At 40.8% G+C, this 20,863-nt stretch overlaps 1 protein-coding gene across 1 annotated transcript; it reads right to left on the bottom strand.

Moving 5' to 3' along the window:
* Window positions 1-11,944: 11,944 nt before the first annotated feature.
* LOC142941031 (homeobox protein CDX-1-like) lies at window positions 11,945-14,699 on the bottom strand (the record flags this gene model as incomplete). Its single annotated transcript, XM_076083276.1, has 2 exons — window positions 11,945-12,196; window positions 14,551-14,699. Coding segments are annotated over 2 exons (401 nt in total), but the record flags the coding sequence as incomplete, so codon positions are not given.
* Between the last annotated feature and the right edge of the window lie 6,164 nt (window positions 14,700-20,863).

The following is a 20,863-nucleotide window of genomic DNA, read 5'->3' as shown; positions in this document are numbered from 1 at the left end:
TATACTTTATTTAGAAGTATATTTATATATATATTTAATCTAAATATACAAGAGGAGTGTAGCACAGTGACACAGAGCTCATTAATCTTTACATATTATGCTGATCAAATTGTATGTATTTCTGTCATTTATTACATATATATATATATATATATATATATATATATATATATGTATATTTATATATGGACTACTGGGATACCAGTAGTCTCCCGTGGGGTCTTCAGGACTATCTTTCCTTTACGGCGTACTACCGTTCCAGCACACGGCTCCTTTACAGCTTCCACTGTTTATCCACAATCACCGTGGCCAATAGGGGCGTATTAGGGGCAGTAAGTATATTGTAAATGAAAGTTTATGGTAAAATGGCCCATAAACACGCGGCTGTATAAAGTCTGGACGAGCTGCTTCTGCGAGACGATTCACCTCGAGAGCGTTTACAGACGCCGGTCGAGAGTCGAGAGTTATTTGCTCGCTTTGTTGTCTTTTCCTTTTTATTTGCTGTAATTACCGTCTCGGTTTTAGACGTTTGAACGTCTTTGATCGGCGATAGAAACGGTTTCCAATGATCGTGTTGAACCGTCGATCGATCTCTTCAACAGCAATGTTTCTACTTACTCGCGGGTTTTGGAGGTTGCATGTTCAAGGGCGTGCTGTCGGCCATTTTGTTTTGTGAAAGATGAAAATGTTCCCTGAAATGGCCGCCGTGTGTGTGTGTGTGTGTGTGTGTGTGTGTGTGAAGGAACAGACTGATATACAGATATTGATGCCGTTCATATTGATAATTGTTGAAAATGTTAATTTTCAAATGAACGTATTGAATGAATAGTATTTCATATTATTCTCATGTTGATCGTCTCATCTCAGATCCAGAGAGCCTGACTTCATGCGTTACATAAGTTGATCTCTATTTACAGCCTGCTGAACTTTGACCTCTCCGATAACAGCCGAGGATGTTGTTCCTCTTTAACGCGGAGCCGCCAGCCCTCAGCCATAAAAACTCTGTTTTCACTTCTCACCGTCAGAAACACGCCGAGCATCGACTCACGGCCGCCTGGAAGCTCCTGAGCTGTTATTATAAATACCATGTTTAATATCACGCATGAGCTCCGCCGTGGTCACATTAAACATCATGAGGAGTGAAGCTTCGTAGTAAAGCAGAAGTTTGTGAAAGTGAAACTTCAGATGTACTTTAAAACAGATATATTGTTCTCTACTTGTCATCTTCACTTTACAAAATATCTTCGTTCACACGAGAAAAGGAAACAGTAGGAGATAACGATACGTCAAATACCACAGAAGAAGAATCTGAGCATGCTCAGTGAGCTTTATTTAACATTAACAATGAAACAATAGCAAAGCAATAGATACATATTTATTCATGTATACATATTTGATGTCTGTATGGTGAAACCTAAACGTGACTCTCGTGTTCACAACACGAGGAGACGAAAACACAAGAAAAACCTTGATTCTGAGTCGTTTTATACTAAATATTCAGACTTCCTAGTTATTGAAGTGAAACCATCTGTTGTGTTATGACGTCATCGTTTAAACGTCCACACAGACTTTTTAAATATCTAAAATATCTAAATATATATATATATACGTATATATACGTATATATATGTATATAAGAAGTGGACGTAGTCATGGTGACGTCACCCATTGGTTTGTGGACTGACGTTTTGAAGCTTTAAATTCGGCGATTTTGTCGTCGCCATCTTGGATTACGGCCGTCGCCATGTTTTTTCACAACCAGTGAACAGGAAGTGACTATATCTGGACTGAGGAGGAGTGACGTAAAGACACCATATATGTCTCTGGTAGAGACCTGTCAATCACCGTGTAGCCCCGCCCTAAAGCATCCCCTGCTTTATGGTCTGTTTGACTCTAAATGGACCATAATGTACTAAATGAACATCATGCTGTATTGAAGAAGACTTGAAACTAGAGATTGAGACCATAAACTCATGTTTACAATGTTTACTGAGGTAATAAATCAAGAGAGAAGTAGAGTAATTTTCTCATAGACTTCTATACAACCAGAGGAGTCGCCCCCTGGTGGACACTAGAAAGAATGCAGCTTTAACACATGAAGCTTTGAAGAACTTTAAAGAACCGGAGGTTGTCTCCTGGCTCAGACTACAGAGCCTCCATGTTGTTCTTCACTAAACTCTTCCTCACACTTGATTGGTTGATGACTTTATTTGCGGTACGAAAGCTAAACAAAATTAATCTTTATTCCTAAAAGAAAGCACGTTGCTTTTTTAGCCGCGTAATATTTTAATTCAATCTCAATTTCTGTGACTACATTAAGATAAAAACTAATTTAATTTAAATTTAGCTAATAATTTAACTAAATATTTATGTAAATCTGATGTCATTACGTTTATTTTTGTGACTTTCTTTGTGTTCAAAGTGTTACAGGAATGTTTCAGGTCCAGTTAAAGTAAAGCGGGTCTTTTACATCATTCTGAACTTTTCTCAACCTTCGTTTTAACCCAGAAAACTGAATTACAGATTTTCAGATCAGTTTCTCTTTCTTGCATAAGAACAAACCTGATAAAACGTCTCTGCCTGAATGTTTCTCTGCTGGCTGTCGTCCATCGCTGCTATCAGAGCTCATCACGCCTCCTCAGCAAACATATCTTCGTCTCTGTGGTGAAACCATTTTTACTGCCCCCCCCCCCCCCATAATAAACTTTATGGTGAAGAGGCTGAGCACCTCCGCTCTCATTACGCTCTGTTTACCCAAAAAGTGCCACGAACACAGCCGTTGCTCCTCACGACGTGGCTCTGCTGTCTTTGTCCTTGTTCACATTCATAAAGACGAGTGAATGTAGATCTCCTCTTTCAGAAAACACATTTTTAATCTTAGTTCTACATTTTTAAAGATCTGGAGACTTAAGCAGGCGGCACCAGGAACAATCTCACGTTTGGGCTCCACAAAATAATTTAATTCAGTTGACGTTGCCGGACACTGAAAGGACACTTTGATCCAGATGGTTTTGCATCGCTCAGCAATTTTAGTGAAAACGAACGTGTGATTACAGGCTGAACATCAAGCGTGGTGCTTTACTGGAGGAGGAAAAGGTTGAAAATGTTTACATTTCAGTGAATAATTTAGATTTATCTCAGAGCAGCAAGAAAAAGATGAAGCATGAGCGAAGGATAAATAATATAAACTGACGACAGCGTTTAGAGATGAGCTGGTATATTAGGAGTTGGTAACTTTTACCAAAATCCTGTCAGAAGTACGGCAAACACACATTTTCTCCAAAAGAGCTTTAAGTGCAGTTGGTTGTTCGTATTACTGAAGCGAAAGCAGCTTCATCAGAAGGCTGCAGACACGTTGGTTGTTTCCAAAAGGCCTAAACGGCGCTCCTCTTTACGGTCTTCGTCTGAAACACACCTTAAAATAGTTCAACGGTTGTGATGTTGTAACGTTAGTATTAAGAAAGACGTAATGTTAGCATACCAAAGAGTAACGTTAGCATCAAGAAAGACGTAATGTTAGCATAACAAAGAGTAACGTTAGCATCAAGAAAGACGTAATGTTAGCATAACAAAGAGTAACGTTAGCATCAAGAAAGACGTAATGTTAGCATAACAAAGAGTAACGTTAGCATCAAGAAAGACGTAATGTTAGCATAACAAAGAGTGTCTGTCTTCCTGGGCTGCCTCGTCCCATTATCCCCTTCACTGTGCTTACTAGGAGACATCTCAACAATACATCTGAGTAAAATAAATCGCAAATTACTCCTCGTGGCCCTAACTATCGCCAAGAAAACTATCCTCATGAACTGGAAATCAAGGAATAACACACACATCACACACTGGAGAAACTTAATGATAGAATATATTTCAATGGAAAATCTAACCTCGTCCATCATATACAATACAACAGAACACCACTCCACCTGGTCATCCCTCACTATGTTTCTGCAAACGTGACACCACCCATCCTATTAATATTAAAATTTGTATAGTATATATATATATATTTTTTTATGTATTTATTACTATTATTGATTTTTGTTTTGTTGTTTTTCTTGCCTGACAACCAATTGAAACCCACATACATGCATACATGAACATCCATATGCACACATACTTACCTGTTTTTTTTCCTTTCTTCTTTGTTTTTTTTGGTTTGTTGTTTTTTAATTATTATTATTATTATTTTTTTTTTTCTTCCATCTCAAAAGGCTCAAGGACATTCTCACACACACACACACACATACACATATACACACACACTGACTATATGATGTTTGCTAGCTTTTATCCCACTGTTCTTGTCATCCTTTTGTTGTTATGTCTATGTATTGTCTAATATTGTCTCTTGTCTTTCAATAAAAAATTATAAAAAAATTAAAAAAAAGTATTAAGAAAGACGTAATGTTAGCATAACAAAGAGTAACGTTAGTGTTAAGAAAGACGTAATGTTAGCATAACAAAGAGTAACGTTAGTATTAAGAAAGACGTAATGTTAGCATAACAAAGAGTAACGTTAGTATTAAGAAAGACTTAATGTTAGCATAACAAAGACTAACGTTAGTATTAAGAAAGACGTAATGTTAGCATAACAAAGAGTAACGTTAGTATTAAGAAAGACTTAATGTTAGCATAACAAAGAGTAACGTTAGTATTAAGAAAGACGTAATGTTAGCATAACAAAGAGTAACGTTAGTATTAAAAGAAAGACGTAATGTTAGCATAACAAAGAGTAACGTTAGTATTAAGAAAGACGTAATGTTAGCATAACAAAGAGTAACGTTAGTATTAAGAAAGACTTAATGTTAGCATAACAAAGAGTAACGTTAGTATTAAGAAAGACTTAATGTTAGCATAACAAAGAGTAACGTTAGTATTAAGAAAGACTTAATGTTAGCATAACAAAGAGTAACGTTAGTATTAAGAAAGACGTAATGTTAGCATAACAAAGAGTAACGTTAGTATTAAGAAAGACTTAATGTTAGCATAACAAAGAGTAACGTTAGTATTAAGAAAGACGTAATGTTAGCATAACAAAGAGTAACGTTAGTATTAAAAGAAAGACGTAATGTTAGCATAACAAAGAGTAACGTTAGTATTAAGAAAGACGTAATGTTAGCATAACAAAGAGTAACGTTAGTATTAAAAGAAAGACGTAATGTTAGCATAACAAAGAGTAACGTTAGTATTAAGAAAGATGTAATGTTAGCATAACAAAGAGTAACGTTAGTATTAAGAAAGACGTAATGTTAGCATAACAAAGAGTGTAGGAAATTTAGGTTTAGAAGTGTGCTTTAAGAAATTATAATAGAAGTGTTTAATGATTCATAATTAAGAAATCATAATTAGAAGTGTTTTAGAATTCATAATTAAAAGATTCATAATTATAGGAGTGTTTTAGAATTTATAATTAGAAATGTTTCTCAATAGAATTTGTATCACCTTTAGAGGTGGATATTGAAATAATAGCAAGTACTTGGGGAGTACCATCTATGCTTGTAAAACTAAAAACTAATTTCTTTTTTTCGGTAATTATAATATTGACGAAACAGAAACTTTAATTTCAGTTTGACTTTTACCAGTCGAGGGTCAGAGGGTGTTGAATGCTGATATTTTATAGTTAAATTGAGCTGAACAGTCCTATGAACATGTGATGCTCTGAGCTGGTTTCACTTTGTGTCCTTGTTCTGTAATGTGTTTGATTTGTTTATGGTTCGGGCACACGGCCACTATTCCTCTGTCTCCAACATATTGCAGCTTATCATGAGTGAATCAAGTGGAGTTGGGAGTGTCTACTATCTCTATTGAACTGTATGAGTGAGGCTGTGTTGTTGTCTTTACTCTATTCTTCTTTATTCTGCATCCGATCAGCTGAACTCAGAGGTTGAGGTTGAAAAACCTTAAACCATAGTTTAAAGTTTAAACCATAGTTTAAAGTGTTTCAGAACCAAATCTGTTAAAATCAGGTCAACTTTCCTTTTGATTAATAATCATCAATATATATTCACATCTTTACCACAAACAGTGCTGTACTTTAGAGATTTTACTGATACTTGCATCATTTTGGGCAAATGTTAACTGCAAATAAAACCTCGCAAATGCATCGTGAGGCAATAAAATACAAACCATGAAGTCCAGTTTGAGTAGCTGATTGATGCGTTCAAAGGTTTATCGGACAATAAAACACTTCACACTGGTTTACAATATTTGATTGGCCAACGTAGAGTGATGTGTTGCAGCAAAAGTTGAGCCTAGTTCAACATTTTTGGCGGGTGACTCTGTGTTGGCTGCAGTCGAAAAGTCCAAAAATTACCTCCTAATGTCCTTTCCTAACCACTTTTCCTTGACCTCCATGGAAAACGTCATGTGGAAGATGTGAAGGAGAGTTCATGAGGAGTTAGGAAAAGACAACCGTGGTGTTGCTTTTGAACAGTTTAATAATCTATCATAGGCCGAGCTTGTTTTGTTTTTTACTGATGCTTCTTGTTATTGAGAATTTGTTCATTGACAGTTTGTTATATTTGCTGTTCATTTTATTTCCTATTCTTGTATTTTTTATTTATTTGTTACATGTTTGAAGTAAATAAATATATGTGAAATGAAACTAAAGGGTTGTCACTGTCTGTTCATATTCATCAACATGGATCCCATTACTTTATGACTGTATGAGTATAATTGATGAAGATAAGCATATCGTTTGTTTTTAATGGACGGCCGATTGTGCGTCACTTTAAATGTTGCCGCCGCAAGGAATTGTGGGCTGGCATTATCTTATTCCCTTTCATAAAGGAAGGTCCGGTGTTTCCTATGTTAAAGGAGCTAATAAAGGAAGCATTGAAGCACGTTTCCTTAGCATTTAGAGAATTCAAACTCTTATCATGGAGGACACTTAGATACTTCCGGGTCATTATCTCAGTTAGGAACCTTCCTAAGCAAAACGGACATTTCCATTGACTCCAATCAGGATTGAGGTGACCTGACAGTAAAAATGACGATGTTCCAAGAGATTTTACTGAGGAAATCAACCTAAGACTAAAGACTAAGGGGCTAGGCTCTTGACTATGTGTCCAAAGGAACAATATGGAGTCCCCCAAGGCTCAATCCTTGGGCCTCTCTTATTTTACTCCCAATGAAGGAAGCCAATGTTGGTTTCCTTCATTCTTTCGGTCACTACCCAAAGCTTATGACCATAGATGCAGGTTAGAACCAGGCATCAACCTCTGTTTCTTTAGAGTGAAGTCAAAGCTTCATGTGTTAAAGCTGCATTCTCTCTCGTGTCCACCAGGGGGCGACTCCTCTGGTTGTATAGAAGTCTATGAGAAAATGACTCTACTTCTCTCTTGATTTATTACCTCAGTAAACATGAGTTTATGGTCTCAATCTCTAGTTTCAAGTCTTCTTCAACACAGCATGATGTTCATTTAGTACATTATGGTCCATTTAGAGTCAAACAGACCATAAAGCAGGGGATGCTTTAGGGCGGGGCTACACAGTGATTGACGGCGTTGTCCGTGTTTTCGTCTTACAACTTTAACCCTTTCGCTGTGTTTTCGCTTCATAAAAGTCGATTGTAACGTCACCTAAAAAATTTCTTATTGAGCGTTCTGGTTGCAAAAAACAACAACATGGCGTCGGCCAAAACGCCAAACTCAAGGCCTCAAAACACCAGTCCACATACCAACAGGTGACGTCACGGTGAGGACGTTCACTATGTAGGGTCTATGGTAGGGACGTAGATGGAGAGCTTTGCCTTCCCCAGCGATTTATGCTAAACCTAAAAATCAATACCCAAATGTACCAACTGAGACAAACTGATGCTGAAGTTAAAAACTACTTAAGGCCTCAAGTTCAAGACGGCAGTGTGCACCGTCCCCGAGATTAACCGACACACCGCTGATAGTCTCTATCAGTGGGAAGATAGGACTGTTGTTAGAGGCCAAATGGACCCAGAAGGACAAAGGTCTGAGTGAGGACACATGGACACACACACACACACACACACACTGCAGCAGATAGCAGGATCCTGTGCTCTGTTTGCCCAGCGTTCCTCTTTGCCCTTTGGACACCACACCTCAACTGCTGCATCAACCGGCAAACCTGTGTGTGTGTGTGTGTGTGTGTGTGTGTGCGTGTGTGGGAGCGTGTGTGTGTGTGTGTGTGTGTGTGCGTGTGTGGGAGCGTGTGGAGGTGTCTTGTCTTTCGTCCTTTATGTCTTTCATTCCATCTTCCTGTTTTTCTTTAGGTTACTTGTTCTTTCTTTATTTCTGTCTTTGTAAATTCCGTTCTTTGTTTAAAAAAAAGCCTCTTTCTACGTGAGTTACGACTGCATGTCGTAGTCGTTCTGTTCAGACGTAACATTTCTGTAACACGAGGTGAAACATGCACAACGTGGTCGTCAAAGACACTTTAATAAATGTATAAACTATCATCTCTTATGCACAAAGATAATAAATATAATAAGTTTAATGAACCTTTAAACACTGATTGAGCCGATTATACATCGTTAAGAAGATCCGTCTGTAGAAATGATCTTTTGCTCCTCCAGCCACAGTAATAATCAGACTATACTGAATAAATACATAAACAACAAAGCTGAGTAATTGTCACGACTGACTGAAGCTGTAATGAACAATAATGTAAAAGTCTCCTCTGTCCGAATGACAAACAGACGTCACTTTAACAGATAAATAAAGTCATCAATGTTACATATTTAATGTCTGAAAAAGGGCTTTTGTTTTTCTGTTACTTCCTGTTTGTGTTGACAAATAAAGTTTTACAAACATATTGTGATTTAACTCTAATGTAAGATGAGTGTAAAGAAAGATCAGCAAAGAAATCATGCAGGGATTTAGTGGAATTTCCTCGTCTTTTATCATTAACTTAATGCAAATATAAGTTTATTCTTGAAAAGTTAATTAAAAGTAAAATGTTTAGTTTACATTTTCAGAACGTATAAACATGAGTTGAGCTGATTTGAAAAGATGAGGTGAGCTCACTAAACTTATTATGTTTCTGTCTTATTTCAATCATTTAAAAGAAACTAAAACTAATTAAGTTTTTAAATAAACATGACTTCCCAGCATGCATTGTTTTAGAGTTCAACCTCTCCAGAGACTTTTCTTTCTTGTAGAAAACAGACATGATAGAAACTTGTTGTTTGTCTTTAATACATGTTAAATTAACACGTGGTCAGTTTTTTTTTTTTTTTACAAATTACAGTTATTAACATAAACATGATAAAGTCTGAGATCATAATCATTTACAAGACATTTAGTGTTTGTGAAGCAGAAAAGAAAGGAAATTCAGGTGTGTTTTCTGTGATGGAAGAAGTATTCAGACACTTTACTGCAGTAAATGTACTACTGCCACACTGAAAATACCTGCTGTTCTGCTGCATTAATGTGTTTGTTGCATCTTAACTTCTTTATATCCTGCTGTTTAGTTTATTCTACATCAATGCATCACATTCTATAAGATAAGTAGATGTTTGTAGGGTTGCTGTGCTATTCATACTTTTGTGCTTTTGTTTTGTTTGTTTTTTGCATGAAGGAGTATTTTTAGTGTGGTAGTGATACTTTTACTTCAGTAAAGGATGTGAATACTTTTGTTCACCAGGACACAAGTTCAGTATCATGAATGAAATTAGCTCATATGTGTTAACAACAAAGAGCAGATTTGTCAAAAATAACACAAAATAATAAGATAATAAGAACCTGTTCAGAAAAATTGTACGAGTGCGTCAAATATCTGGAACGCGACAATAAAATAGACCCATGCTGCGTCAGCAATCTCCCACAATGGAATATATGGAATATCACACGCAACCCCAGTTTCTATTGTTTAGACTTCATCTTTTAATTTCTGGCAGAATAGACACAGGAAGTGCATCGCTGCCTTCCGCCGCGTAAAAACAACTTTTGGTATTTTCAAACAGAAATGATGTACGTGTTTATTTGCATACATATATATATATATATATGTATATATATATAAGTGAGATCACGGGTGGTCACATGTTAACGCCAGATGTGAACACTCCAGAAGTCCCATTTAAATAGTTGGAAGTCAAAGACAAATTTCTTTTAAAGACCACATCATGTGACTCATAATTGGGGTTCTTCTACAACATACATGGTCATGAATCTCTCCTGTGAACTACTTTGTTAGAAAATATCTGCTACTTTGATTTTTTTTTAAAGTCAAAGATACAAGAATCCTGCAAGACATAAAACCTTCCTGAAGAAATGAACTCCAGCTCCAAAGATGCACTTTTAAGCAGGAAACTGATTCACTTTCAGATTGTGAGCTGATTTTGGATGAAGTCAGTACCTATGGCAATGTGTCAAACCGCTCTGACCATAGAAATAGAAACATAGTAGAGTAGAACGGACATGTTTTCATGGTCGTTTGACTGGTAGAGAAGAAAATGGAGATTGCTGTTAGTTGTTAGGGGGACAACAAACGTCAGTGAGGTCGTCAGGTGTCACAGCTCGTTGGGAAGAGAGACGGATGGCTGGCTAGTTAGTTGGTCAGCTAGTTAGTTGGTCAGCTAGTTAGCTAGTTTGCTTTGTAAGTCACGTTGGATAAAAGCGTCTGCTAAATGACTGTAATGTAATGTCCTTCTACGGAGCGACTTAGAGTAAAGCGGAGGGACCGTTGGGCCCAGCGCTGCCGCTGGACACCAGCCTGCTGTTCGGCTAATTTTCTAGAACCAGTGTAGCATTTAAGTAGTTAGCAAGCTAGCTAACTAGCGTACAGCTGGCTATCTAGCTAGGTAGCTTGTCCTTCTCCGGAGCGGCAGGGAGTGAGGCAGAGGCAACTGGCCACCAGTCCAGTGTTAGCTCATTTTAGCTCTACCAGTGTAGCATTAAAGCATGGTGGAATTAGTCAGTTAGCCAACCAACTAGCTGGCCACTAGTTAGCTGGCCAGCTAGTTGATTCCACCATGCTTTAATGCTACACTGGTTGCAGACAGCAATGATCTTTCCTATGCTGTGACAAGAGCGTGTGGATGAAGCATTAAGTTGTTAAATTTTATTTATTTACTCTCTACGCTTGTTAACGTTACTACTTTACAGCCCGTTCTAGTCATTACTGTAAAACCTCACCTTAGTTAACAGCTACAATGGCCGCCGCTATGGCAAACAATTCAAACTGGTGGTCAGAACATAAACCTGTATGCTTGTTGAATTGTTCAGGATTATATTCAGTAACATCGAGGAGGCTGTTGGAAGAAAAACTTTAAATGACAAAAAACACTTCCAGAACCAGCGGCTCGTCCTCGGGAGTTTGTTGATCGCATGACCTGCATCCAAACACTGACTCTGCTACAGTCTGGATTGTATGATCCTTCATGGGTGCAGAAAATATTTCTTAAAGAAGCAGGATAGGTGTTGTTTTTTTAAATGCATCGTCATCATCAAGCAAAACACAAATATCTGGAAACTGGATTCACCCTGAAAATCCTCTTTAAGTAGCTTTAGAGTTAAAAGAACACTGTCTGACAGTATCTTATATATTCTGTATCTGCTCTTCATTGCAGCTAAATTATGTTTTTATTTATATGGCTGCATCATTCCATCAAATGGAAACGTTCAAACATGTCATTTTGGTATCTTTGGGATCTCAGCTGGGATTAAAAACGAGTAAACAAACAACATGAGTGTGCAGCTCATGGTGGCTCAAAAATGTGAAACTTTTCTCTCTTTTTTCCCCAAACTTGTTGCTCTGTAAGAGTTTTGCAGCAAGCAAACATCTAATCACACTTAGGGATTATCTGCAACAGTCTGAGGGGAGAAAGAAGTCCTGTTGCGGGTCGCATCTCAAATTTTACGGACAGAAAATGTGGAAGGATGTGATGTAGAAAGCTTCTCAGTTCGTTTGGGTGTGGGGGGGTAACTTTTAAGTCCAGATCCTCGAGATCCACGTCCAAATAAAACGTATCTCAGTACTCCTCCTTGATGTTCAAAGGCAGGGAGGAAGGAGACACCATCCCGTTGCTGCCGCTGCTGCTCGTCACCATTGCGACGCTGCTCCCGCCGTTTCCGTGGAGGAGGACGCCGCCGCCTCCAACTCCTCCTCCGCCGCCGCCGTTGCTGCCGTCGGGAGGCGTGGTCGTGGAGGAGGCCGGCTGCTGGAGCTTCTTCTTGTTGATCTTGCGCTCCTTGGCTCGGCGGTTCTGGAACCAGATCTTCACCTGGAGCAAAAACGAACAAAAAAAAAGCTGCTTTTATTTATACGAAGTAATGTGAATACCGACGTCGCGCTTTTACCGTCACCAGATGATGAAGGAAAACATGTAAAAGTGGTGGACTGACCAACAGACCGACTGCTAGCGTGGCTAAAAAACGTCCTGCTGCCTCGAATACTCACCAAATGTGGATTAATCCTCCGCTGAAAATAGTACCAAACAAAATCAGAAATCAGGAAGGGGGCAAACACTTTTTCACACAACTGTATTTTATATTTATAAAGCAACAAAACCAAGGCTCCGAAGTCCAAACCTTAACAGCAAACTGTATTACTCCTTTCAACCTTGACGATGGCAGCGCAAATTTGACAAAGTGGCCAAACTTCCTGGTCCGTCACGTGACGCCGTGAGGCCCAAGAATATTTATTTCCCATTGACATACATCAGGGACTAGACTTTCTTTTCTTTTAGGTGAATCAACTTCCCAGTACAAACACTCTTAAACAATAAGGTCCTAAATGTTGTGAAATGCATTAATTTGTTATTTTCGTTCCTCCATTCATGTGAATTAGAACGAGGCTGAACCGAGGGGCTCGGGGGCGGGGCTAAAGGAGACGCCAGTGAGCATGCTCTATAGCAGTGATTTTCAACCGCTGTGCCGCGGCACACCAGTGTGCCGTGAGAGATCGTCAGGTGTGCCGTGGGAAAATGTCCAATTTCAATTAATGAGTCCAATAAAATATTATTTATTTGCTGCAAATACTTTGCCATTGTTGAGCGTCTGAGCTGCAATATAGTGTCTGGCTAAGTAATAAATACTCTTCCATGCCAGTGGGGGGCAGTAGGTAGCGCAGTAATGACGTGTTCATTTAGGACGGTAGAATGAAATGACGCGCGGGAGAAGTTGCGATGACGAGACGAACAGCGATGGAGAAATATTTGAAAAGTATAAATGCAGACTCTGAACTGGGCCCTGGACAAGATAACCCAGATGAAAAGCCTATAAGGATCAACACATTGAGAGACTTGTCATTAAATTGTCAGCATATATCCGGCCCTCGGTACAACGGCCCGCTAGAAAATATCATGTTTATCATAACCGGCCCGCCACACCACAGAGCTCCGGGACGAGAAGTGGCGATGTGAGCTGACTTTATGTGCGACATAACGAAGCATCTCACTGCGCTAAACCTGCAGCTTCAGGGACGTATGATCACAGACATGTGTGATGCAGTACAAGTCTCCACCGCTGTGTTCCCGACAGCATGTTGCTGATAAACTGGGCACACTTAGTACAGAGTTCACTCTGCGATTTGCCGACTTTGCAGCTCAGAAATGTAAATCTGAACTGCTCAGCAATCCGTTTGCAGTTGAGGTGTAAAGAGCACCTGTGGAGCTGATAGAGCTCCAGTGTGATGACACTCAAGGTAAAGTGTGACTCTGAGGGCGCTGCACAGTTTACAAGCTTCACCCCGAAACGATGCCTTAACTCCGCCTCCATGCTGCTCAAACGCTCTGCATGTTTGGAAGCACATACCTGTGTGAGCAGCTGTTCTCTGTGATGAAGATGAACACAAACCCACACAGGAGTCTCACTGATGCACCTTCACTCCATCCTGAGGGTTTCTACAGAACCTAACCCCAGATATTAATGAACTGGCAAGTTCAAGAAAAGATGCCAAACATCTGGCTCTGGTACTATACATAAAATAATGTAGCCTACCTCAACATGTATTCTTTTTGCACTTTGTCCAATATCCCTTCTGTCCTGTTTATTACACGGTGACTCTATTTGGCCCTCAACGTAGTCCCAATGTCTTATTGTGTCCCTCCCTGGGACTGAGTTTGACTCCCTATATATATATGGCAGATATGCAGTATTATGCTAAAATATGTCATTTTGTAACTTTTGTGGTTGTTGGTGTGCCGCGGGATCTTTTTAATGTAAAAAATGTGCCGCGGCTCAGAAAAGGTAGAAAAACACTGATCTAATCAACCAGTGATGAGGAAGATCTGGGTCATTTCATCTGAATTTATACTAGAACCTTTTTTTGCATCAGGTGCCATTGAGCAACTTTCATGTGAATGAACATTATACCCAGTTCTCTTTATACATCCACTCTACCTTTCAAAATAAAAGCCCTAGACGTATCATATTCAATGGGGGCATTTGGCATGTCCCCGGTCTGTAAAGGCCTTAATGGTTTAATTTTCTGATATCACTGTCAAAGGTTAAATTCAATAATAATCACATCAAGTTTCACGTCACTACGTTGAACCTGAAACCTGTTCAGACTGCAGTGAAATCGTCTCAGCAGTCCTGATCAATAACAAGATTATCTGTTAGCGTGTTGCTGTACCTGTCTCTCCGACAGGCCGAGCGTAGTGGCGAGCTCCGCCTTCCTCCTGATGGTGATGTATTTGCTGTAGTGAAACTCTTTCTCCAGCTCCAGACGCTGGTGGTCGGTGTAAACCACCCGGTATTTGTCTTTAGTCCGCGTCTTTCCGTCTGTGAAACACACAAACAAAATAAGGGCTGCTGCATCTTCACTGTGAATTTAACATGTGACCATCAGTTCAATGCTTATGACAGCGGTATTAATCTTCTCACCGAAGACACCAAGAAAGCAAAAGAAGCGTATTTCCGAAAATGTCGTACAATTCATTTAAAATGTTATATCTTGTTTGATTATTTGGTATAAAAAATGAAATGTAAACAACAAATTTTGAGGACAAACCAATGAGTTTGGCAAAGTGATCTTTGGTAATTAAGAACATTAACCACCAAAAATGGAGAATGCAAACTAAACAAAGTGACTTTCCAGATATGTGTGTTGTTAATGGGTTGAATACATTAGCTAGTGTCCAGATACAAACATGTGATTGGTGGAGAAGTCTAGCGTGTAACCAGGCCGTTAACCAGGCCTATTTTAGGGGGGCTGAAGCCCCCCTAAAATGTTCTTCAGCCCCCCCAAATAATTTGGCATTATTGGCTTTAAAAATAAATAAAAATAAAAATCTTTTTTTTAATTTTTATTTTGGTGATGTCATTAAATTAAACTATTTTTTCTCACATGGACAAGTTATTTATAACTCTAACATGCTACATATGTGCATGCGTTCTGGTTTGTATGTTTTCTCCCCCTTCAAATTACAATCCAGCCGATCATCATACTGAACGATGTAAAGTTGACACTGTCGGGTCCATTCTCCATCCATTGTGTGCGGTCCCTTTAAGAATCAGGATTTGGGAGTGACGCGGATATGAAAGCTAGTTTATCCGTCTTTCCTTTACAAGCAGGAAAATTATTTCTCTCTTTATTTGAGAAAAGTTCATATTTGTGTTGTCAAATTTCACTATGACCCTGAAATTCTGTCTCTTGTGTTATCATATACTGAATGCAAATAAAACTACAGAGCAAAATCACACTCTTTCTGATTGAACCAATCTATGAACTGTCTGAAACAATTGCCGCTCGCTGTGAGCGCAAACATACCACTCCCCTTGGGGCTACGCCCCCCCTTTCTTTGAATCCTACAAACGCCCCTGCGTGTAACATTGCACCGGAGCAGGCGGCAACCTCAGGTTCCGACAATTGAATCCGATGCTTCATGTGTTAAAGCTGCATTCTCTCTAGTGTCCACCAGGGGGCGACTCCTCTGGTTGTATAGAAGTCTATGAGAAAATGACTCTACTTCTCTCTTGATTTATTACCTCAGTAAACATTGTAAACATGAGTTTATGGTCTCAAGCAGGGGATGCTTTAGGGCGGGGCTACACAGTGATTGACAGGTCTCTACCAGAGACGTATACGGCGTCTCTACGTCACTCCTCCTCAGTCCATGTATGGTCACTTCGTGTTCACTGGTTGCTAAAAAACAAGATGGCGACGGGCAAATTGTCGAACTCGAGGCTTCAAAACGTCCACAAACCAACGAGTGACGTCATGACGACTACGTCCACTTCTTATATTCAGCCTCTTTTCACTACGAGTCACCGGTTAAACTGAAACAGAATCATCTGAGGAGAATGTGATCGACACAGTTTCATTGATTCTTTACAGTTTTTGGTAAAGGTTAAAAAAAAAGACACAAACACAAAATCACACCGACTGTAAGTGAGTGAAAAGCGTAGTATTTTATATGATGTGTTATAAAACCACTCACGGTGTTGGACAGACTGATGGATCTGTGTTCTCACCAGGACTCCTGTATTCAAATACACAACCTGCCTCGCGTGGATTTGCATAAACTGACCTCGTATCTGCTTTTATTCATTTATGGACTCAGTGTTCATGTGTTAACTCTGTCAGAGGTCTGTCAAGACTCATTAAACTGAAGTTAACATCACTAAAAGTAGTTCAACTCTAGTGGAAAATATATATACAGTATATATAAATATATACTGTATATATATATATATACTGTATATATATAAATATATGAGGCTGAATTTGAAAGCATTTGTAGACATGTAGGATAGTTCTGGATGCCTCAGAGGGCTTAATAATCTGAAACCCTTAATTTAAATAAACAAAGCTCAGGACAACAGGTTCTTTTAGGGGAGCTTTGTGCTTCGTGAGGATAATAAAAGCACAATCATGATGAATGTCCAGTATGTTTCACTTCATTATCGACTATTGCACAAAATAATCCAGTTTTTTGCCCTCATTCTGAAAAAGATAATATTCCTACGAAGGTGTTTACACGGCTAATGAAGATGGATATTCTATAACTGCATTCTGCTTATAGTAACATTTAGGACCTAAAATAAGTAAATAAAGTAAATAAGGATTTTTCAAGTGTTCGTTCTCGGAAGTTGATTTATCTAAAAGAAAAGAGAAAACATCTCTTTTCCAACGTAATTCTATGAGGAAAAATGATCACATGACGGACCAGGAAGTAACCATAGACTGTAGTTAAGAAGTGGACGTCGTCATCGTGATGTCACTCGTTGGTTTGTTGACTGATGTTTTGAGGCCTCCAGTTCGGCATTTTGGCCGTTGCCATCTTGGTTTTTTTACAACCAGTGAACAGGAAGTGACCATATCTGGACTGAGGAGGAGTGACGTAGAGACGCCGTACACGTCTCTGGTAGAGACCTGTCAATCACCGTGTAGCCCCGCCCTAAAGCATCCCCTGCTTTATGGTCTGTTTGACTCTAAATGGACCATAATGTACTAAATGAACATCATGCTGTATTGAAGAAGACTTGAAACTAGAGATTGAGACCATAAACTCATGTTTACAATGTTTACTGAGGTAATAAATCAAGAGAGAAGTAGAGTCATTTTCTCATAGACTTCTATACAACCAGAGGAGTCGCCCCCTGGTGGACACTAGAGAGAATGCAGCTTTAACACATGAGGCATCGGATTCACTCGGCAGAACTGGAGGTCTTCCTGAGGGGCTGGTTTAAACAAGAACAGACCCTAAAACCTGCAGAATTAACATATCACACATCCCTTCATCTAAGAAATGATCCATTCATGTTTTCATGTCACGAGCTGCTGGACTTTATTCTTCTGTAAGATATCATAGAAAACATTGAATGAAGACACATTGCATTTTTGAAACATATCGAAATGGAAGTAAGAACATCAGAACGTCTGTGTTCAGAACATATGAAGCTGATGACTCGACAATATCTGCTCATGTTATCAACATGAAGCTAAATCAGAAGCTACAGAACAACATCTTCTTCTCAAAGAGGATAAAAGAGAGAAACGAGTGAAGCATAGAACATTAAAGTGAATTAAATCAGCTGTCTTTAACACGCTCTGATTCAACATTAACACAGAACACACAACCGTTTCATTAAGTGATGCGTCTCTCGTCCTTAAACACACACGTCCTCTAATCAGTCACCGGGGGATTTAAAACTCAAACACTTTAGTTCAGGGGGGGGGGGGGGGGGACATCTGTCCGCAGCGTTCACTTTCTGCTTCATTTGTTAGAAAGTAAAAAGCAACAGTTTGATCGTCCGTCGGCCCGATGAAGAGCTGAGAGACGAGCCGCTGATGAAGGAGCGTGAATCACAGAAAGCTCTTCAGTCCGTCTGAGAGACAAAGACATCGTACAGGCTAGCAGCTTCCCCCTGCTTCCAGTCTTTATGCTAAGCTAAGCTAAGCTCACCACGTTTCTTATCTTAAGGCCTTTTTCAGACGTGACGTCGCTTCATGTTGATTTATTGAATCGTTTTCTCATTGATGCATTTTTAATAAACTGTTTTGCTGTTGAAGCTTTTATTAATTCCCGTTGTGAAGAGTTTGTGTTGGATTTTAATTCATCCATTCATGCAGTCGGTATGAATGCAACTTGTTTCATAGTTTAATAACTAAGATTAAACACAGCTGCTGTCTTGACGTTAACCTCACAGCATTCAGTTCACACTGAAAGTTTTACAGAAATTATTTAGAATTAAAAACGTAAAAGTGAGGAATGTTAAACCCTCTGGACCCCAAAACACGCCGGCGGGATGGAAGCATGTTCTCTCTACACAACCGGCAAAATGAAACGTTCATCAGTCACAAGCTGTAGAAAACTCTCGTAATCATCAGATTTTAATCTTGCCGACGGTCCTTGAACACATCATGTGTGACAAACGCTTCTATCAAAAAACAACAAATATTAAGATTAAATTATGATATTTCGTCATAAACATTTTATTCTTCGTGTTCTCATATAAATGTCTCCTCTAATAAAGAGTTCACTTTAACCAGAGTGTGTAACAACATTAAAGTGTGAAACTATGACGTCATGATTGATTCATCTGAGACCACCAGTCATGTGACTACAAGGAGGAGACACTCTGACTGAACTACAGGAAGTGAACACAGAGAGGAGAGGAGAGGAGAGAGGAGAGGAGAGAGGAGAGGAGAGGAGAGAGGGGAGAGGAGAGAGGAGAGGAGAGAGGAGAGGAGAGGAGAGAGGGGAGAGGAGAGAGAGGAGAGGAGAGGAGAGGAGAGGAGAGGAGAGAGAGGAGAGGAGAGGAGAGGAGAGGAGAGGAGAGGAGAGAGGAGAGGAGAGGAGAGAGAGGAGAGGAGAGAGGAGAGGAGAGAGAGAGGAGAGGAGAGGAGAGAGGAGAGGAGAGAGGAGAGGAGAGGAGAGAGGGGAGAGGAGAGAGAGGAGAGGAGAGGAGAGGAGAGAGAGGAGAGGAGAGGAGAGAGAGGAGAGAGGAGAGGAGAGGAGAGAGGGGGAGAGGAGAGGAGAGGAGAGAGGAGAGGAGAGAGGAGAGGAGAGGAGAGAGAGGAGAGGAGAGGAGAGGAGAGGAGAGGAGAGGAGAGGAGAGAGGAGAGGAGAGAGGAGAGGAGAGGAGAGAGGGAGAGGAGAGGAGAGAGGAGAGGAGAGGAGAGAGGGGAGAGGAGAGGAGAGGAGAGAGGAGAGGAGAGAGGAGAGGAGAGGAGAGAGGAGAGGAGAGGAGAGAGGGAGAGGAGAGGAGAGGAAGGAGAGGAGAGGGAGAGAGGGGAGAGGAGAGGAGAGGAGAGAGAGGAGAGGAGAGAGGAGAGGAGAGGAGAGAGGAGAGGAGAGAGGAGAGGAGAGGAGAGAGGGGAGAGGAGAGAGAGGAGAGGAGAGGAGAGAGAGAGAGGAGAGGAGAGGAGAGAGAGGAGAGAGGAGAGGAGAGGAGAGAGGGGAGAGGAGAGGAGAGGAGAGAGGAGAGGAGAGAGGAGAGGAGAGAGGAGAGGAGAGAGGAGAGGAGAGGAGAGAGAGGAGAGGAGAGAGGAGAGGAGAGGAGAGAGGAGAGGAGAGAGGAGAGGAGAGGAGAGAGGGGAGAGGAGAGAGAGGAGAGGAGAGGAGAGGAGAGAGAGGAGAGGAGAGGAGAGAGAGGAGAGAGGAGAGGAGAGGAGAGAGGGGAGAGGAGAGGAGAGGAGAGAGGAGAGGAGAGAGGAGAGGAGAGGAGAGAGAGGAGAGGAGAGGAGAGGAGAGGAGAGGAGAGGAGAGAGGAGAGGAGAGAGGGAGGAGAGGAGAGAGGGGAGAGGAGAGGAGAGAGGAGAGGAGAGGAGAGAGGGGAGAGGAGAGGAGAGGAGAGAGGAGAGGAGAGAGGAGAGGAGAGGAGAGAGGAGGGAGAGGAGAGAGGGGAGAGGAGAGGAGAGTGGAGAGGGTGGAGAGGGGGGGTGGAGAGGAGAGGAGAGAGGAGAGGAGAGAGGAGAGGAGAGGAGAGAGGGGAGAGGAGAGAGGAGAGGAGAGAGGAGAGGAGAGGGGAGAGGAGAGAGAGGACGAGGAGAGGAGAGGAGAGGAGAGGAGAGGAGAGAGGAGAGGAGAGAGAGGAGAGAGGGGAGAGGAGAGGAGAGAGGAGAGGAGAGAGGAGAGGAGAGGAGAGAGAGAGAGGAGAGGAGAGAGGAGAGGAAGAGAGGAGAGGAGAGGAGAGAGGGAGAGGAGAGAGAGGAGAGGAGAGGAGAGGAGAGGAGAGGAGAGAGGAGAGGAGAGAGAGAGAGAGGAGAGAGGAGAGGAGAGGAGAGAGGGAGAGGAGAGGAGAGGAGAGAGGAGAGGAGAGAGGAGAGGAGAGGAGAGGAGAGGAGAGGAGAGGAGAGGAGAGGAGAGGAGAGGAGAGAGGAGAGGAGGAGGAGAGGAGAGGAGAGAGGGGAGAGGAGAGGAGAGAGGAGAGGAGAGGAGAGAGGAGAGAGGAGAGGAGAGGAGAGAGGAGAGGAGAGAGGAGAGGAGAGGAGAGAGGAG

This window comes from Anarhichas minor, unplaced genomic scaffold, assembly GCF_050575085.1.
Source record: "Anarhichas minor isolate MPS153535 unplaced genomic scaffold, ASM5057508v1 ptg000126l, whole genome shotgun sequence".
In the NCBI taxonomy this organism is placed as follows: domain Eukaryota; kingdom Metazoa; phylum Chordata; class Actinopteri; order Perciformes; family Anarhichadidae; genus Anarhichas; species Anarhichas minor.
This window is presented reverse-complemented; position numbering and strand designations above follow the sequence as displayed.